The sequence below is a fragment of the Sciurus carolinensis genome, chromosome 9 (genome assembly GCF_902686445.1).
Source record: "Sciurus carolinensis chromosome 9, mSciCar1.2, whole genome shotgun sequence".
Lineage (NCBI taxonomy): Eukaryota > Metazoa > Chordata > Mammalia > Rodentia > Sciuridae > Sciurus > Sciurus carolinensis.
The window spans coordinates 57299170-57317826 of NC_062221.1; the positions used below are offsets into that span (position 1 = coordinate 57299170).

An 18657-nucleotide genomic window follows, 5' to 3' on the forward strand; every position below is an offset into this window, starting at 1 on the left:
GACGTAAATAAACATGACTTTTTCTCGGGTGCTAGTGTGAACTCTTTGAAGTCAAGGATTCAAATGACAGGCACTTAAATGGAAGAGTGTTCCGCCTCTGAGAAGGGAACATATTAAAAACAAAGTCCTCTCTTCGACACCTTCTTGGATGACTCCCAGATGCAGATTTTGGCTTAATGAGGGGGCCAATTTAGAAAGTCAAAACAAATGGTCACACTTCAACAAATAACAAAAAACCCAAACTAAGGTTATTGGTTATCCACAGAGGGTTTATTTCCACTTTGGACCCCTGACCGCTGAGACAGAGTGCAGAGGCCCCCTTACAGAATAGCGAAGCATATGACATTAAATATACAAAATATAGCATCCTCTACATGCACCATTCCTAGGTATGGGAGTGTGTTTCAATGAACTTATGGGAAAAGTGGACATTTCCCAGTTGTTCTCTGGCTGCATTTGTCTGATGAAGATTCCCAGGGAAAAGAGCTCTGAGAAGGAGGGATGAACAATCAGCTTGTGACAGCCAGGGGGAGGCTGCTGGTAATCAGAGAAGTGCTGAATGCAAGAGATGGAAAGACCCTAAGAGGCTCTAATGACTTCCTTTTACAGTTAGGGAAACTGAGGCTCAAAGGAAAAATGATTTGTCAAAGGTTATATAACCAGTTGGGGTCAGAGATGGGGATAGAACCCAGGATTCATGTCTCTCCCCTGTCACAAATGAGTCTGCTTCCCTTGACCTCTGGTCCCTGGAAAACAAAGGACTGGATCCCTCTGAATGTCCTGCTGGGTGGATTCTCTGCTAAGCTCAGGTCCCGTGGTTATAGAGCAGGATGTGGGTGACTCCTGGAGTCCTGAGTTCACCCTTTCTTCTTTTTTCCTGCCCAGAAGCTCAGTGGGATGCACTGTGCATCTTCTCTTTTCCCAAGTAACAGCCATGTCTCCACATTTGTGCTTGGGGCTCAGGTAGTCTTTTCAGATGACCCATTTCAGGGCTGGAAGGCTACTTCATGCTTGTCTGGAGTGGTAGGTATTGATAGCTTGTGGTGTCAGCTGGTATTCAAGAGTGGCATATGGGCCCAGATGCTGTCCTGAGCCAAAAGTAGGAATTTTAGAGGCTTGGGGAAAGTCCCCCGCTATTGTCCTCCCTCGTCACCAGATTTCTCTTTGTCCTTTGACATTTCTTTAAAGGGGAATGTTTGAACTGCTAGAAGTTTGGACAGGAACCCCAGGAGCAAAAGTGCTCCGAGTTATTATACAAAAAGGTCCCTCAGGCTCTGATATCTGTCCCCCAAACCTGAATGGTTTTCTCCTAGAGGAGGGACTAGATTTGATAAAGGCCCAGAGTGCAGAGCTGGGCCAATATATGAATGCAGAGTTAAGTTCTATGCAAGGAGTCATTTCCTAACAATCAAGCTCACATATACCAACGGTGGGCCAATGGGTTTGATATATGATTAGGAGTGAATAAAGGCCACTGGCATAAAGCTTGCTCAGAGAGGAGTGCTAGATTGGTCTTCTGGTTCAGCTTCCCCTGTTGTATTACTGGAGAGAGTGAAGATCAGTGAGGGGAATGGAATCGGCCATGGTCATGGACCCTAGTCTCTTGCCTAGAACCTTTCCCTTACACACCACACTGCTGCCTCTCAGGGTCCTGGGGGCTGTCTTAGGAGGATGAGTGCCCCACTAGGTCAGTGTATTCCATTCTATTTGGTCTGGTAAGTAACATGGAGTGTGCTGCCGGAGGTGTGTGGTGTAGCCTCACTTGAGCTGGGGCGGGTAGACAGACCCTGAGGAAGTAAGTCAACTCACCGCTCCACCTGGAGCTCTCCCAAACCCTGTGGGGAGCCCATTTGCTCCCACACCCAGTCCACATAGTTGGAGACCTTTGTGTAGACTCCATATACTTGCTTGCTACCACATTCTTCAGGGCCCCCCCAGGATACAAGGCCTTGGGCCACCCAGTGCTGGCTCAAGTCATCAAGGATGACAAAGGCCCCACCACTATCTCCAAGGCATGTGTCCTTGCCACCCTCATAGTAGCCAGCACAGAACATGTTCTCTGTGACGCTGTAGTTGCCTGAGCGGGACTCATAGCTGGCTTTGCACTCAGCGTGTGGCACCACTGGTAACTTGACATACTGCAGGACATCTGACAAGGTTCGCGTGCCACTGCTGATGATCTCATCCACTGTCACATTGGGATTGGAGATGCCCCAGCCGGCCACCAGGCCCAGCACGTGGGGAGCCGGGCCTTCGGGCTCAGGCCTTGGCAGGCAGATAGGCATGACGTGGGGTCCCAGGGGCACAGGCTCCTGCAGCTGCACCAGAGCTATGTCATGATTGTAGTTCTGGATGTTGAAGTCTGGGTGGAGTACCACTCTGGAAGCTGAGCTGTTGACAGCTCCTGATTTGTCCCGAACATCATGCAGGCCCAGGTAGACAGTGACATGCTCCTTGGAGACCGGAATCACCGTGTTGTCCCTGCGCTGTGAGCGCAGCACATGAGCTGCTGTGAGAATCCAGGACTCAGAGAGTAGTGCTCCACTCCCGAACCACTTGTCATTCGGCACCCTTGAGGTATCCTCCACCACTATCAGGGCCTGCCATGGAAAGAGGCCAGGCTCAGCATTCCGGCCTCCAATGATTCGCTTGACCAGATTTGGCAGTGAGCGTGAGGGCTGACCACACACTGTAAGGAGAAGGACGGAGTAGGGACAAGAGACAGAGACTGGTTAAGACAACCATTTGAAAAGAGCCACTAAGAGAAATTCACATCTCACCCCTTGTGGATTATGCCACCATGGGACCCTAACGTATCTGAGTCATGCTAATCTGGGAGAGCTCTGTCCTAAGACAGTTTGCGTCTAGATCTCTATAGGATGACCCATTTCCCATGGAGATGGCAACCCAGTGGTTCCCAGAAGTTGTTCATACTATAGGAACTCAGAGAACTTCTGGAGGTTTTCTCTCCATGTTCATGAGCACAGAGAAATGAAAGGAACATAAAAGACAATCTAGCAGGCTACAGCAGTTTCTGGACTGGGTACCAACATACTTGGAGCCTTGACCTGGTTTTTCTATTTTCCATGTGATTTTGAGTCAGAACTTTTCCTCTCTTAATTTTAGTTTTTGATTTGCCAAATTAAATAGTCCATCAAGATGATCTCCAAGGATTTTTATATTCCAAATTTCTTTGAGTTTTATTTCATTTTCCCTTACAACCCCCAGTTTTTATGACTGAAGAGAGGTTAAGAGACTATCCCAAGATGACATGATTATCAAATTGAGTAGCAGGGTTTTAACTGGATTCTTAAGACAGTGCTACACATTAAGACCCTAGACTGAACTCACAAATCTTTTCTTCTCTGACAAAGGACCCATTGATGCCTGTGGTTAAGTCTCAGGACATAGTATGTAGGGGAAAAGTGGCATAATCCACAAGCAATGATGCATGGGCCCTGTTTAGGACCACACATCATTGCACCCAGGAGCCCTGTAGTACCTTCAAGGGAAGGAGAAAGGTCTGAGCAAACTTCATTCCACTGAGTTGCACCCCGAGCAGAGCATGCACATGCACCACCGGCCTCCTGCAGCCAAATGCCCCTGGCTCAGGAGCAGAGGGTCTTCAGTACCAGCCCTCCCACTGGCTAAGAACAAGCACACATGGGCAGGGTGCTTGTATCTGGGAGGTAGGCCTGCTGTGTGGAGGTCTCCTTCTGGTTACAAATGGCCAGGCTATACTCCTTGGTCCTGGATACGCTCAACAATCCTTTAGAGACCAAGGGACATTTGAGTTTTCTTTGTGACTTTAAGAGGGAAGGTTTTCAACAGCCTAATGTTCTTTGGATGCTCTTCCTGATGCCAAATGTTTCTTGTTTGATGGTGGAGCACCCTGACATTCACTCCAGGTCAGATGTGGATGGGACTTTGTGACTCTCTGAGACCTGACCTTTCAAAGTTGAGGGCTAGTCTCCTATTGGAAGCAGCAGTGTACAAGGTGACATCTCAAGGCAGGTCTATTCTTTTAGTGCTGAAAGGCCCTTATCTATTAAGGCACACTTCTGTGGCTCAATTCATGGTCACTACAAAGCCCATGGCCAGCACTGAATGGTATCTTCCTCCAAAGAAGGTGCTGGGGGCATACCCCAGGTCAAAGATCAGAATCAGAGCAACCTCACAGGATAGCTAATTTACAGATGGAGAATGGAGGGTTAGAAAAGGCAAGTGATTTACTCAAAATCATTATTGGTAGAGAAAGAAGTGGAACCCATTTCTCCTGACTCCAGCTTCTTTTTTCTCTTTGATATGCTCTTATCTTCTCATCAGGTTGAATGACACAATTCCTTGGGAGAGCTCATTGAAGTGGGGTCATTTTTGGTTTTGGGTTTTTATTTTTTAGATGGAGTCTTGCCATGTTATCCAGGCTGGCCCCAGACTACTGGGCTCAAACAATACTTTTGCCTTGAACCTGTGGGTAGCTGGAACTACAGGGCATGCCACTGCACCCAGCTGAAGTGGGGTCATTATTGGCTGTTGCCATTCTCCTTCCTGTCTTTTCTGGGACAGAGGTATAGCTTCAGCTGTGCTAAAGCCAGATTTGGACTGTTTAAGATGGTAGGCACTGAAGAAGGGCCCTTAAATAAAAAACTGATACTCTAGGACTCTGAGGATGGCATAAAAATGACTGACTCAAAGAGGGATCAACATTGCTTGTGTTGACATCAAAAGTCTCAAGTTCATCCTCCAGTTCTGCTCCTAATTCTCTTGCACAAATCGTTATACTATTCTGATCCTTACTTTTCTAAGTTTTATCTGTGAAACAAAGGGGCAACTCATATTTGCTTAGCAGTCCCCATGAAAGAAATACGATGCTAGGTAAAATGGCCTTCTCCCTCCTGGTTTGCATCACAGTTCCATTTCAGTATTTTGGGAGGAAAGAATTTGGAAATTTCTGGCCTGGTCCAATAGTACATCATAGTTCTGCCAAACCCTAGATGTTAAAAAAAATTTCATGACTCATTGTATCCTAGATGCTTTGTGTTAAACATAAAGAGTGATAATCATTACGAGTCATATAATGTGGTGGATCTGGCAGAATGTGTGGCTCCCTTACTTCTGAGGTGTGGAATCCCAGTCCTAGAGAGGTGAGATTACTTACTAAGGATTATAGTTAGGAAGCAGCAACACATGAGTAGCCCCAGGCCTCTGACTCCTAGCCCAGTGCATTTCCTTTCTAGCTGTTGCAACATGGCCTCCCAGGATGAAATCATCCCTAGTTTTCTTTGTCTGACATTAGTCTTTTAGCAAAAGAGAAAACTGAACCACCAGTTTGCCACATCTCCACTATTCTCTTCTTTGAGGCTTCTCCACCTGGAGTCCTTGGGTATGTTCGTGGTCAAGCCAAACTGAGGTGAGTGGGATCAGTGGAATGTGACCATGATGACCTTTCTTATTCCCCTCTTCATAGGTTCTTTCTTGGGCATAAAGACCTCTTATGTGAAGTCTTCTTTCCGGTGCTCACCTCTCCATTTCATGCCTATAACCAAGTGTAGTCAATTCCTCCTTCTCTGGGATGCCATTGCACCTGTGATGGCTGAGAACTGACTCTCGAAAGCTGACATGGTCTTCACTTCATGGGATCAATGGTAGAGAACTCCTGTGCCTTCCTTTTTAACATCTAACCTAACATCTAGAAGCCTACAGGGTGAATGTGTGCCATTTACATAATACACTTAGTGTACCCAGCTCTGTAAATCAGGGAAAAACAAAGGCTACTCCTGGCTTCAGCATACTCCAGAGCTCCTGCTGTTCATGCAAATGTGCATATGGAATCAGGAAGGACAATTAATTTTCAATGTTCTTTAATGCTGTCTGGGATGATGTATCACTTAATTACTGCTATTCTTGATTTTTTTTAAATTAAAAATGTATAAATTACTGTGTAATAAATATTAAATTTAATTTTTGTGAGTTATCTGTTTAACCCTACCATGTGCATTTTGGGGCTATAATTTTCTAAAGTTTATTTAAATAGTATGCATTTTGCTTGAAATGCAAATCATCTATACTTTTAATGCTAAAGAAAATATCCCCCAAAACTATATGCACAGTGACACTTCCTATTGCCACAAAATTCTCTTTCCATTTTTAAAGTGGGGTCTGCAGATAAAACACAGGGAAGGCAGAAATCAAAAAGACTTTCATGCATTGTTCTTTAAGAACTTCTTACGCTGTTCTACAGTTGTTTCTTATTTGAGCCTGGTGAGTGCTTGAGGACAGGGAGCCAGCTCTCTTCTTTGGCACAACACCAGGGTCACATACACAATTCGTGTTGGATGAAAACACCTGGTGGGAATGGAGAGGAACTGGACAGAAAGGCTCCAGGAGGCTCCAGGCACAACACACCAGGCTGAGTACAGAGGCTGGTTAGTTTGAGGTGTGAGACTAGGCTTCTCTGATCTTTAACCTTCTGAAGACATCTCTTTAAAAAATCAAAACATCTTCCCTCTCAACTCTCTGCTAACAACCTGGACACCTGGACCCCAGGGCTTTGAATGGGAGACTTCAAGGCAGAAGACTTGGAGGGTAAGGTACCTGGAAGACAGGTGGGCAGGCTTCTTCCCAGTAATTCATTTGTCCAGACTCCTTGAGCAGAGCAGGCATACATTCCTGGATGAGTGAAAAAGGGTGGAGAAGAGAAAGCAAATGATTGACAATTAGCACATGGAAAATAGATTTGGATTCTTAATTCCTCTGATGTGGATTATTGCAAAAATTCTTTCAAATTGCCTCCCTGAGCCAGTCCTCTTTGCAACGTACAGGATCTTTCTGAAATGGGAATCTAACCACAGTTCAAAATTACCAGTGAATCCTCACCGTCCTCAAAAATAAACACCATGCTCTTCAGCATGGTGTCCAACGCTCTGTGCAGTCTGACTCCTGCCTGCGCTTGAGGCTGCTCTCCTCCTGGCCCTGTGCTGTCCATCCCTTGGCAGGTTTCTCCTTCTCATTAGTCACAGTGACCTTGGTTCACACAGCTCTCTGCAGCACACATGTCCCTCAGCACTTAAACTCTTTAGTAAACCACATTTGTGTCCACCTTCTCATTTGAGTCTCACAGTAGCTCTGTGAGCGATATCACTGTTCCTTATTGAAAAGTGAAGGCTTGGAGACATAGAGAAATTAGGAGAGTTTTCTTAGTGCTCATTTTCCACAGAGGTGGGGAAGATGGGCCTTTCAATCTCTGAGAGGTTCTCTTTTCTGCTAGGACTGTGAAATGTGCAAGGGTGTTAGGGTGCCTCGAAGACTCACTCTAGGGTGAGGTGGGATACAGCTCCACGTAATTCTCTTTCCAGTTCTTCCCAAACCTTCCCTGTGACCAGTGGATTGGCCACTGCTGGCCCTTCAACCTTTGCCTGTTGTGTTTCTGCCAGACCTCTGGGGCAGCCACGAACCCTGCAGGTGGTGTGGATGATGACTGGACTGGGACACCTACAACTGTGTTGGAGTCTTGGTCAGGGCATGCACTGGGATACCTGGTGAGACAGATGGATCTGCTCCTCATTCCCCACTCCACCTGGACCCTGTGCATACTATAGGAATAGGTCTTTGAAAGAAGATTCCTACCAGGCCTGCCAAATGGCTCTGGTTTGGTCACATGTTATACTCAGCCTGAAACCAAGGCAGAGACTGGCTGAAATAGCAATGCTGGCCATTTTCTGGAAACTTCAGCTCAGCCTCAGGCAACCTGAAGCAATTCACTTTGCTCAGGTTTCCTTTAGGTTCTCATATCTTCCCTTTGTTGTATGTTCATGACTCCTTCATGCTTCACCAACAAGATCTATTTATTGGTAAAATTGGGGCTAGATTTAAAATGAGAAGAAGAAAAAAGGGTGGGGTGTTGGTCCTGAGACTCACTCTCTGCATCTTTAAATGAACACAATTACAGGAGTTCACAAATGAGAATCAGATGAGGGGATGAGTGAGAGGACAATTTTTGCATTGTGAGGAACCCCATACCTATGAGAACCTTTTTACAGAGATGTTTCAGCTCCCAACCTGCCCTAAGGCCCAGAGAGGGTGAGGTGGGAGTGGGGAGAGTTTAGTACGGAGGGCTCACCTGTGATGTTGTGAAGCATCTTGTAATAGGGCTGCTGGCAGGAGTATCTGATCTCAGATTTGTATGTGGTGAGGTTGTTCCTTGTGAAAAAGGTGACCAGTCCATGTTCCAGCTCTGTTGGGGCTCCACAGTCTACAACTGAGAGAGAAGGGAGACCCCTTAACAATCTTTTGCTCTTCCTCTTGGTCCCATCTGTTGGATTTGTCTTATACAGATGTGCAGGTTTTGCAATGGGCACAACTCCAGAGAGCAAAGTTATAGTCAAAGATGCCCCTAGAATTGTATAGGGTTCAAACTCTGCAGCTCTCAGTACCCCGACTTTAGGGGTCTTTCCATCATGACATTACTCTATGATCAACTCACCTGCTCTGGTGTCAATTTCAGGGCAGAGACAAGTCTGCTGAGATTTAAGCGACCCAAGTCTTTTTCCTACCATAACCTCTTTCCTTGACTTCCAGTTCTATTGTGAAATCCTTTCTGCTAATTTTGTCCAAGCACGAAGCCCATGCTCAGTTTGAAAATTCTGGCTGACCTGAACCAAATAATCTTCCATTCTTCCAGTCCCAACCACAGGCTGACTAAGATCAGTTAATGTGCTCATATTGGAGCTTGGCACACACACATACACACACAATACCAAACAAATAAAAAACCCAGTTCCTGCATCAGTACATAGCCCCACCCTGCTGGCTTTCTAGAGGCAGCTTGCTTGGCCACAGAAGGCAGGAGAGGGTCAGGGGTGAATCAAATCTTGGTCTCCAATTTTCTCCAGTTTTTGGTGGCTGGATATTGGGGCTGGTTGTAGTCACAAGTATAGGACATGACCAAAGATGCCTGCTTCTCAGAGATGGTCTTTGGGGAGCTCATGAGTCCTGCCAGGTCTTAGAGGATTTCCTGGCACTGAAGGAGCTCAGCATGAGTCAGCTCAGATTCAGGGCATCTCTTCATGGCTACATCAGAGGCTGAGAACCCAATTCATCAACATCTTCTCAGGGGACTCCTTTAAACAATGCTGCTAATTTCTTAGGAAATCTTCATATTTGGCATAACAAACCATGCCAAAGTTGAAGAAGCCTAGAGGAATTGTAGAGTTTTACAATTGGAAAGGAGTCTGGTGTAGCAGGAGTTTGATGGTAGCAATCTAGAATATCTTTTTTGTTTTGCATAAGCCCACAGAGAAGACTTGGCTATTCTAAAGTGACCCCAGTGAGTGACTGACAGAGTCACTCTGAGAGAGAACGAGCTCTTAAAGTCAGTGATCTTTTAGCAAATAGTATTGATATTCCCTCAGGATTGTTTTCTAGTTAAATGGCCTATGATGGATATTAACTGGTGAGTAGTGAAAATTTCTTATCAATATTTCCAGAATCCTGCTGAAATTTCCAAAGTTCTACCTCTTCCTAAATATCACCTGCTCACCTTGGGGAACAGAGTGGAGCTAGTCAGACTTTGTGATTTTAACTTCAGGGCTTCATATTCATCTTTTAAAGTTGACTAGGGAGTTATCTAAGTTAAAATATGTATGATTCCAGGTTTGAGGAAAGGGATGAAGGAAGGGCATAAATGGGTGTCCTTCTTATCCACAAGGGGGAAAAAAACAACAAAAAAATGACCTCCAGTCCCCTTGGACAAATCATTTCTACTTTCTTTTGATCACCCAAAAGTAGAAACGTTATAGTTTGTGAGATAAATTTGTGAAGGTTAACACCAGGATAATAAGAGGTAATAATATTTATTATTTAAAATCACAAATAGTTTTAAATTTATTTTTTTACTGAGACTCAAAGTGAACTTTCCCTCCTCTTTAGGAAGTGCCATCGATGGGTACCTAGATGTTGAGATCACTCTTGTCTCCCTTAACTTTCTGGCAATTCCTTACAGCATCATCAAGACCTAACTACCTGGTTCCTAGGGGAGGAATTCTAGGGCTGTCCTTGGGCTTGTGTGGCTGGTGCTGGTGGGGAGATATTTTCTGGGTAGAGGGGCTACTTTCACTTTACTCCAGAGAAACAGCTCTGTCCACTGATAGAACTGATCCTACAACCAGAGAGAGGGGGCCACAAACATTGGAAAAGAGAGGGTCATGTCAGCTAGTGAGTGATGAAAGGGCACACTTTTCTTCCTAGGTGTACAATGACAGGTCACAAGCCATGTCTCTTTGGGACCTTGAGGCAACTTCTCCTCACAAGGTCCCTGAGGAACTCTGCCTGGCACAACCAGCAGGTGTCAGATCCTGCATCCTCAGTTAGTCCATCTTTGCTTTACAAAGAGTCCCCTTGAGTTTTTCTCTGACCAATTCCACACACTGGAATCAAAACACACTTCTCTTTCCCATTTCCTTGCTCAACATTCTCTGGTGTGGGTGACATTACCCTACATCCTGTCTCCTCTGTCATCTCTTGCTGCTGTTTATTTTCCTCCAGATACACCTTTGTTAGCCTGCAGATACTTCTGAGCATCTTTACCACAACCTGGGGACTTCCTAGGAACTTCACATAATTAGCTCACCCTGGCACTCAGTCCAGGGATGAGGCTCCAGCCCCCGTCCCAGCCTGAACTTCTTCCCTCCCTCAGTGCACCCATCTTCCAGTGTCACCACTGCTGCTTTCTCCCATTCTGCCTCCCCTTCCATGGCTCCCTTGTGCCACCCTGCTGCCTGGGACACACCCTGTGATCAAACACTGCTTCTTCTTGAAAGCCTTTTTAAATCCTTCTAACTGGACAGGGCAGCTATCTTGTTCTGGAATTCTTTATCCATATCTCTCTGACGGCTTGAGCTTAAGTTCTCTGATTTTGCGATTGTTTGGGTACATATCAACTCTTCCTCTTAAATTGTGATTCTATTACACTGAGTATGAAGTCTGTTAATACTTTGTGAGTTCATGAACATTCATTCATCTGGCACTTGTCTTTCGTAGCCAGCCTATTTCCTCTTTCAGTGTTGTCTCTACCCTAGGATGGTACCCCAGTCTCCAGACTGCTCAATGTCCACACTTGGAGGGTTCTGTCTTCACCAAGTGGCCACTTAATCTTAAAATTTATTGGGTAGCCACCCTCTAATGCATTAGCACCCTTTAAAGATATTTGTGTCCAGACCTGTCCAGGCTGCGGATCCTCAGCCCTTTCTTCATCACTGTTTATGATCTAGTGATATCTGTGGTCCCAGAGCTGAGGACCATTGCTTCATGAGCAATTCCTGTGTTTCGAAGTTGTCAGTGGATTTTAGGAAACACCCAACTTGTAATCCCCAGGGGAAAGTACCTCTAGTGATGGAATTTCAGTGCTGTATGAAGTATGGGTGGAAGGGATACTTCTGTGAATGAGAAAATATCCAGATTCTCAAAACGCTTACCATTATGAGTTATTATTCATTTTACCTACTCATGGTTAAAAAAGTAACAATAGACAAAAAGTTTAATGTCATAAAGTAACTGGCATTCTGGCCTATTTGAACTTGAAATGTGGACCAGACTAGAAAACCAGTGCCCACTTTGATCTGGCTGACCACAGGACACATGATTGGGTATTAAATCTTGTGTTTCTAGAACGGAAGGAATTTTTCCTTTGAGAAAAACACAATCCACCTATAGATCCTAAAAAAAAAAAATGTTCACTGTCTTTTCATCATTTTCTGGAGTAATTTTGAATGGTGACCAAACCCTCAAGGGGATAATTTATTCTCATATGCACAGCAGCTTCCACTGCTGGGGCTGTGTGGCTGCTCTCAGCCTCCATCCTAATCCACACTGAAATGGGCAGTGGAGTGTTGGTGGGTGGGGGAGGGGTGGAGCAGCTCTGGGACCCCGGGGTCTTTGTGAGTGATCCGTTCCTGGATGTCTGCACTGTGTGGGGTTCTTGTCATTCACTCTGTCACTTGCTCTGACTCAGGTTCGCTCTCCAAATCGATCTCGCTTTCTGTCACCATGGTGAAGTCAAAGTGGGACCAGGAGACGCACAGAAAGGAAGCAGAGAGAGGAAGAGAAAAAGAGAAAGAAGAGAGAGAGAGAGAAAAGTTAGCAAGCAAAGCAGAAACAGTTCTTGCAGGAAATACAGAAACCATTCCATCAGAATTGATTAAGAATGCAGATTAGGGACAGCCAGTGTGAAGGAGAGATTGGGGTTGCTGAACTTGTACCATTCTGAGAATTTGCAATCATACTTGGTGGCTCCTAAGGATTATAGATTCTTTCTCTGCAGGGAGATTTGCATTCATCTGGTCCAAACCCTCATTTGACTGACAGCATTCAGAGAATAACAGGACTTGTCATCACAGTGAAGTGGAGGCAGGACGTGGACAACCATCCATAATTCCCACTTCCTGTTCTGGTGCACCTTTCTTTACCACAGACTGCACACTCCTTGTTTGTCCCCAGCCCCTTCTCCTACCATCCCAGAGACTTTTAATCCCTCAGTCTTGTCTTTGCATCTTCCCTAGGATCTAGCATAGTACATGGTACAGAGAAACGCCCAACAGTTAAGTACTGAGTAGGCAAAGATGCTGGGTGCATCTGAATGGGAGCTCTCCTAGTCCTAATCCAGCTTGCTCTTGAGTGCAAAATGACAAGGTATTCTGTTGCATTCTCACATAAGTCAAATAAAATAGTGCTAATACAGTAGTGCCTTACTCTATCAATGCTTTCATTACAACACAAAGCGTGTGTGTATTTCATCAGGGAAAAATGTTAATAATGTTTCCTACTTTCCAAAAGTGTGAATGAGAGACAACAAACCTCTTGGTAGTTAGGGGTGATGCTGGGGTTTGGAAAATATAAGCTTTTATTAAACTTTTGCTTATTCTCGGCACACTGCAGGTATGGTGTATATATATGTAAAACCAGTTAGTCCTCATCATAACCTTGAGGGAAGGAGACTGAGGCCAACAGAAAATGAGTAAATTGCAGAGGAATACTCAAATAGTAGAATCTGCATTTTAAATCTGGAATTTTCCAACTCCAGAGCCAGATTCTGAATATCTCAAATCCTTCTTTACCTTCTTCAAAATGACCCTGGCTTTGTCTTGCTGAGTGACTTGCTCAGGATCCAGTCACAGTACTACTAGAGGAGCAGTTGAGCCCCGTCCTATCTAGACCTTGACTTTTCTTTCTGAATTCTGGATTGAACTCAGCCTAGGCATCCAATAAATGTCTGCTGAAACTATGTTGAAGTCATAAGATGCCCCTCTTTTCCCACAATGGGACCTGATTGCAGCAGCGTCACCATATAAAAAAGAAAACAAGCACATTCTGCTTTCAGCTCTGCTTGGCTTTTGCCTCCAGAAGCCCTACTGCCTGCAAGCGCTCCCTAAGGGCAGTGGGAAGACATCCGTCTTCCTACTGGATGGGAGCCATTTAAAAGAAAAGAAGAGAATAGTACTCCTGGAATGTGGATGGATGAGAACAACTCCCAATTTTTTTTTTTTTTTTTTTTTTTTTTTGCGGGGGTGAGGGAGTGAGGGGGAGGGAGGGGGGAGGTGGTACTGAGGATTGAACTCAGGGGCACTCGACCACTGAGCCACGTCCCCAGCCGTATTTTGTATTTTATTTAGAGACAGGGTCTCACTGAGTTGTTGAGCACCTCACTTTTGCTGAGGTTGGCTTTGAACTCTCGATCCTTCTGCTTCAGTCTTCCTAGCCACTGGGATTACAGGCATGTGCCCCCATGCCTGGTTCCAACTCCAATTCTTGACTTTTCATTTCTGTATTCTAAAGCAAACCCCTACCCTCCTTCCTTCCTTCCTGACTCTTTCTGTCATTGTGTCTCTTCTCATTACTGTTTTGCCATACCTAAGTTTCTAAAATTGCTGTCCTTGCAACTCTTGTATTGAAATCACTTGGATGAGGAGGGAGAGTGCTAGCGTTTGGAAATCTGTATTTTTACAAAACTCAATAGATGATTTATATGGGCTATATTATTTTAGAACCACTGCATATGTTCTGCTAATCCAAATTCTTTATTGTAAAGTTTAGGTAAAGGATCTTGTTCATGATCTCAGAATAGGTCAGGGTCAAAGCCACTGCAAGAACTCTGGATCCCAAAAGTCAGTGAAGTTCTGTGTTCCCTGCCTCACCCAGGTCCACTATGCTGACCCCACAGTCATTTCTCCACAGCTTCAAACCAACCCAGAAGAGTTAGTGGACGTGGTGGTGGCTATAGAGAGATTAGCATGCTTACTGAGCTCTGGAAACCTGTACCACACTGTTTTCCTGAATTAGCAATTGCCAGAGCTGGCTTTAGACCTGGAGACATGTATTCCTCTAGCAAATCTGGCAACCTATCTGCAGGTTGAGGTAAAATTAGTGTTTGGAAAGCAAACTGGGGCCCACAAAAAATGTTTGTTTGGGGATGCTAAAGTCTTGCTGCTGAAAGGGGCGTTAATACTGTCTGTGTCTGGCTCCATGTGTCTGTCACCGGTCCCTCTTAGAAACTTCCTGCCAGGCTGTCACCTCTGCATGATTTTTGCTCTGATCCCAACAACAGGAGGGAATTCATTATCCTTATATTCAAGTCATTTGGTTTTCTTACTTTTACAGGTGGGAATCTTGTTACTCCATGTCCCATCCTTCAGACACTCGATCTGGAATGTGTCCATCTCCACATTATCCTGGAAGGAAACCAAAGAAGGGAATGGGAACAAGGAAGGGGTGGGATCAGTTGTTATTTCCCAGAAAAACTAAATCAAATTCCAAAACTCACTGTCCTTAACTGGGATTTTCCACCCAAGTCTCCAAGGTCAAGTTTGAAGATAAGGAGAGGCAAGGGCTGTGCACAAGAGGGGCTTGGGCAATTGTCTCTGAAGGAAAAACTTAGCCTTGACTCCTTTTCCAGAGCACTGGTTCTAAAACTGGAGCAAGAGGTCTCAGCACCACCTGGAGGGCTTATTAAAACAGACTGCTGACCCATGTCCTCAGAATTTCTGATTCAGTGGGTCTCACCCATCCAAGAATTAGCATTTGGAAACAGGTAACCAGGGATTGAACTCAGAGGCACTCAACTACTGAACCACATCCCCAGCCCTATTTTGTATTTTATTTAGTGACAAGGTCTCACTGAGTTGCTTAGTGCCTGGTTTTTGCTGAGGCTGGCTTTGAACTCTGGATCTTCCTGCCTCAGCCTCCCAAGCTGCTGGGATTACAGGTGTGCGCCACCACACCCACAAGAATTAGCATTTCTAATAAGTTCCCAAGTGATGCTGATACTGCTGGTCCAGAGACTTTCCACTGAGATTTATTCCTTGAGAGCAGTGGTCCTCTAGCTTAGTTACTTTAGGCTCATCTAGAGAACATTAAAAAAAAAAAAAAAAAAAAAAAAAGGCCAAGCACTGGTTTCAACTAAGACCTAGGAGACAATTTTTTAAAAAATAAATCTTTAAAACTAAGTAGGAAAACCACTGTTTCTTCAGGTATAAAAGTAAGGAGTATCTATCTGTCACCTTTGAAACCTATATTTCCCTTCCCAGGCCCCAGCCAACCCCATAAGCCTGATGAACTGTGTTGAGGTTGTTAGCCCTGATTAGAGAGCTGTGTAGACCCCCCCCCCTTTTTTTTAAATCCAAGTCAGCCCATTCTCTGATAAAAGACTTTTGTGTCACTTCCAGAAGTGAGAGACAGTCGGGGACACATGCTTTAGAATTTCTGGAACATTTGGGAGGCTTTTGTGGCAGCTAGGAAATACTGTGCTGGCACTCTGCCAAGTTCCAGCAGCCCATCTGCCCTGGGGAACTCTTGAGATTTTCTCTGGCCTTCACCCAGGCAGGCCCTGCACCTTCAGCACTTTGTAGCCTGTGTCACAGCTGATGAGCACTTGATCTTTGAAGGAATACGTGGCTTGCAAGGGCTCAATTTTCCCATGGACAGGAGGTTGTAGCTCAGGGCACTCGTTTCCTGGTGGGAAGCAAATGAAAGGACAGCAGGTGAGAAAACAAGGACAAGTGTGGCAGTCGAGGGCCAGCACCCACCCAGCAAGGCCTAGGAAGGAGGACAATTAATGCCCTGCGTGCTGGAGGCCTGCACCTCCTAGGCCTGCAGCAGACTCACTCTGAAACCAGAAGCAAGTCACTTTCCAAATTGCACGCCGCCCCCTCCCATCACTTATTATTAAAATTAAATGGTTGACCAGATGATTTCATTATAACTCAGGGTTGGGTGGAATATTAAGTGTCCTTGATTCCAACACTTTCCTGATGTTTTCTTTACAACATTCTCCATAGTAGACACCCAACATCTTTTTGCATTCCTATAGAGACAGGGAACCTAATTCCTCCCAAACCTATAACTGCCCCACATGGACTCCTCTGATTAAATGAACAGTGTCTTCCCATTTAGCTGGAATTTGTTCCACTGTACATTTTCCTCACTGGACCACTCAGGACCTCAATTGTCCTTTTTTCCCCAAGACCCTTCTTCAAAGCATTTAGAGACTGTGAATCATATACTTCTGAGTTCTCTTTTCAAAAGGTTCAGTCTGACAATATCCTCATGGCCTGAACTTATCCCTGACACTTTTTCCTGGACAAACTCTCCTTTGTTAATTTCCTGCTCACTCCTCTCCCCAGACCGGGCACTGGATGGGCGACCGCAGGCAGAGCCAGGGTTTCAGGGTCTATGAAGTCACACCTGGCTGCTGTCCACCTTCTTTCTTCTTGAGTTATTACAGACCTCTTGGGTCAAATGGCTCCAGCAGGGTTGAGCCAGGACTGGCTGCCTTGGGGTACTGAGGAATGGAACCTGTGGGTTTTGCCAGTTGAGGGGCCCACAGGGGCTCCACCATAAGGAAACATTGGAAATTACAGGCCCATGCTCAAATTCCAGTCTCAGACTTAGAGAAGGCTGGAGCTTAAAGGTCCCTTTCCAGGCCTAATGAATCACCGTGTGAGGGGTGGGGTTCAGGAAACAAGATTTCTTTTTTTAAGTCTCCCCACATGATGCTGAAATGCTGCCAGGTTCAAGTCTATTTCAAACCCAACATCATTGCTGTCCTGGTCCCCCTTTTATAGATAGGAAACTGAGTCAGGAGAGAGCATATGCCTTGGTCCCAAGTTACTCAGATGGGAGTCCTATCAGGTCCCCAGAGGAGTCCCAGGCTTGCATCCCCTCCCAACCACCCTCCCTGTGAAGCCTGAGCACAGAGGCTTGCTCAGGTGCTCGGAGAGGGGAGAGGTTACCTGCAGCCCTGTACGAGAGCCTCCAGCCCCGGTTCTCCCCCGAGTTGTCACTGCGGAACAGGATCTGGACACTGTGGCTCTGGGTACTGATGGGTTCTGGGGCTTTCTCTCCACAGAAGGGTCCCAACACCTTTGCACCAGCTTTAATCTAAGAAATGCAATATAGAGGAAGAGAAGAGTCACATCTGAGCTGCTGAGGGGGCTGCTGCAGGCAACGTTGCACTCTGGAGTTTTCTGGAAGCCTCGGCATGAATCCACAGTTTTCAGTCATGGTTGTAGTGGGCCTTTGCAGTCACCAAACGGTTTCATATCCACTCTCTCATTTTGTAATTTACAATGGCCTGGAGAGTGGACAAGTTAGGTTAAAAATCCTCTGCTCGAAGACAAACATATTGTGACTCAGAGGGCATCACCCTGTCCAGTGCACGAAACGGACGAGGTCTCTGCTATCAAAGAACCCATGGTCTTGTACAGGGAGACTAACAATAAACGATAAGCAAGGTAACTACAGGCTGTGATGTAATAGATATCTACGCCATCATTTATAGAATAGACAGTAGTATAATAGCTGGTAACTTTAAACGGTGTTCAAAGAGACTCTTACGATGAAGTAGCATTGAATCTGATGTTTAGGGTGAATAGGGACTTATTGTTTGAAGAGGAGGGAGGAACATTTTCCAGGCAGAGAAAATAGCTATGCAAAGGCCAAGGCTAAAGGTGGGAAAGAGCTTGGCAAGGGTGGAGCACAAGAAGGAAGCCCGTGTGGCTGGGGCAGAGGGAGAGGCATGGCCTGAGGTTGGAAGGACAGGCAAGGGCCACATTGCACTGAGCAATTTACGTATAATTCCAAGTAAAATCTTGAACTAATCTACTTCTTGAACTCTCAAGACTATGGGAAAATAGATTGTGTAGAGTGAGGCTGAAAGTCAGAAAACCGGTCGGGAAGTTTTGCAGTTGAGCAGAGGAGAGGTAATGGGGTTTGAACCAGGACAGAGGCAGTGGAAAAGGAGAGAAGGCAAAAGGCAGTATTAGATGACCCAGAGTCCCCACTCCCAGTCCTGGGTCCTCCCTGTGCATTTTAACTCCTTTCCTTCCATCTCTGGGGACCAGGACCCCTTAGGAGGCCTTTGGTGCTTCCACAATCCTGAGTGGCATCTTCATCTTATCTTGGAGAGGGGGAAAAATGAACCCCCAGGAAGTTAAGTGTCTGGCTGAGGCTCCCACACATAGTGCCTGGGAACTCTGTGTGGTAACCAGAATTCTAAGACAGCCCATGACCTTTGCTCCTGGTGTTATTTTGTGATTATATTTTCCTACATGGCAAAAGAGATTTTTTTCCCAGGGAACAGCAGAAAAAGACCTGAGAGCAAATTCTAGA

The 18657-nt window shown here is 45.5% G+C and overlaps 1 protein-coding gene across 3 annotated transcripts in view; it reads right to left on the reverse strand.

Annotated features, from left to right (window-relative positions):
• The window catches only part of Masp1 (MBL associated serine protease 1), a 67816-nt gene that overhangs the window by 14634 nt on the left and 34525 nt on the right, over nucleotides 1-18657 (reverse strand). The window contains exons 6-11 of one of the 3 annotated variants that reach the window (XM_047565307.1): nucleotides 17280-17427; nucleotides 15881-15999; nucleotides 14642-14720; nucleotides 8120-8257; nucleotides 6595-6669; nucleotides 241-2689 (exon numbers count right to left, since the gene is read on the reverse strand). In XM_047565307.1, the coding sequence (XP_047421263.1) occupies nucleotides 1806-2689; nucleotides 6595-6669; nucleotides 8120-8257; nucleotides 14642-14720; nucleotides 15881-15999; nucleotides 17280-17427 (1443 nt within the window). In that variant the 3' untranslated portion in view covers nucleotides 241-1805. Of the gene's footprint in view, nucleotides 1-240; nucleotides 2690-6594; nucleotides 6670-8119; nucleotides 8258-9835; nucleotides 12035-14641; nucleotides 14721-15880; nucleotides 16000-17279; nucleotides 17428-18657 lie in introns of those variants that run through there. The other 2 variants (XM_047565308.1, XM_047565309.1) reach the window with 2 other exon arrangements.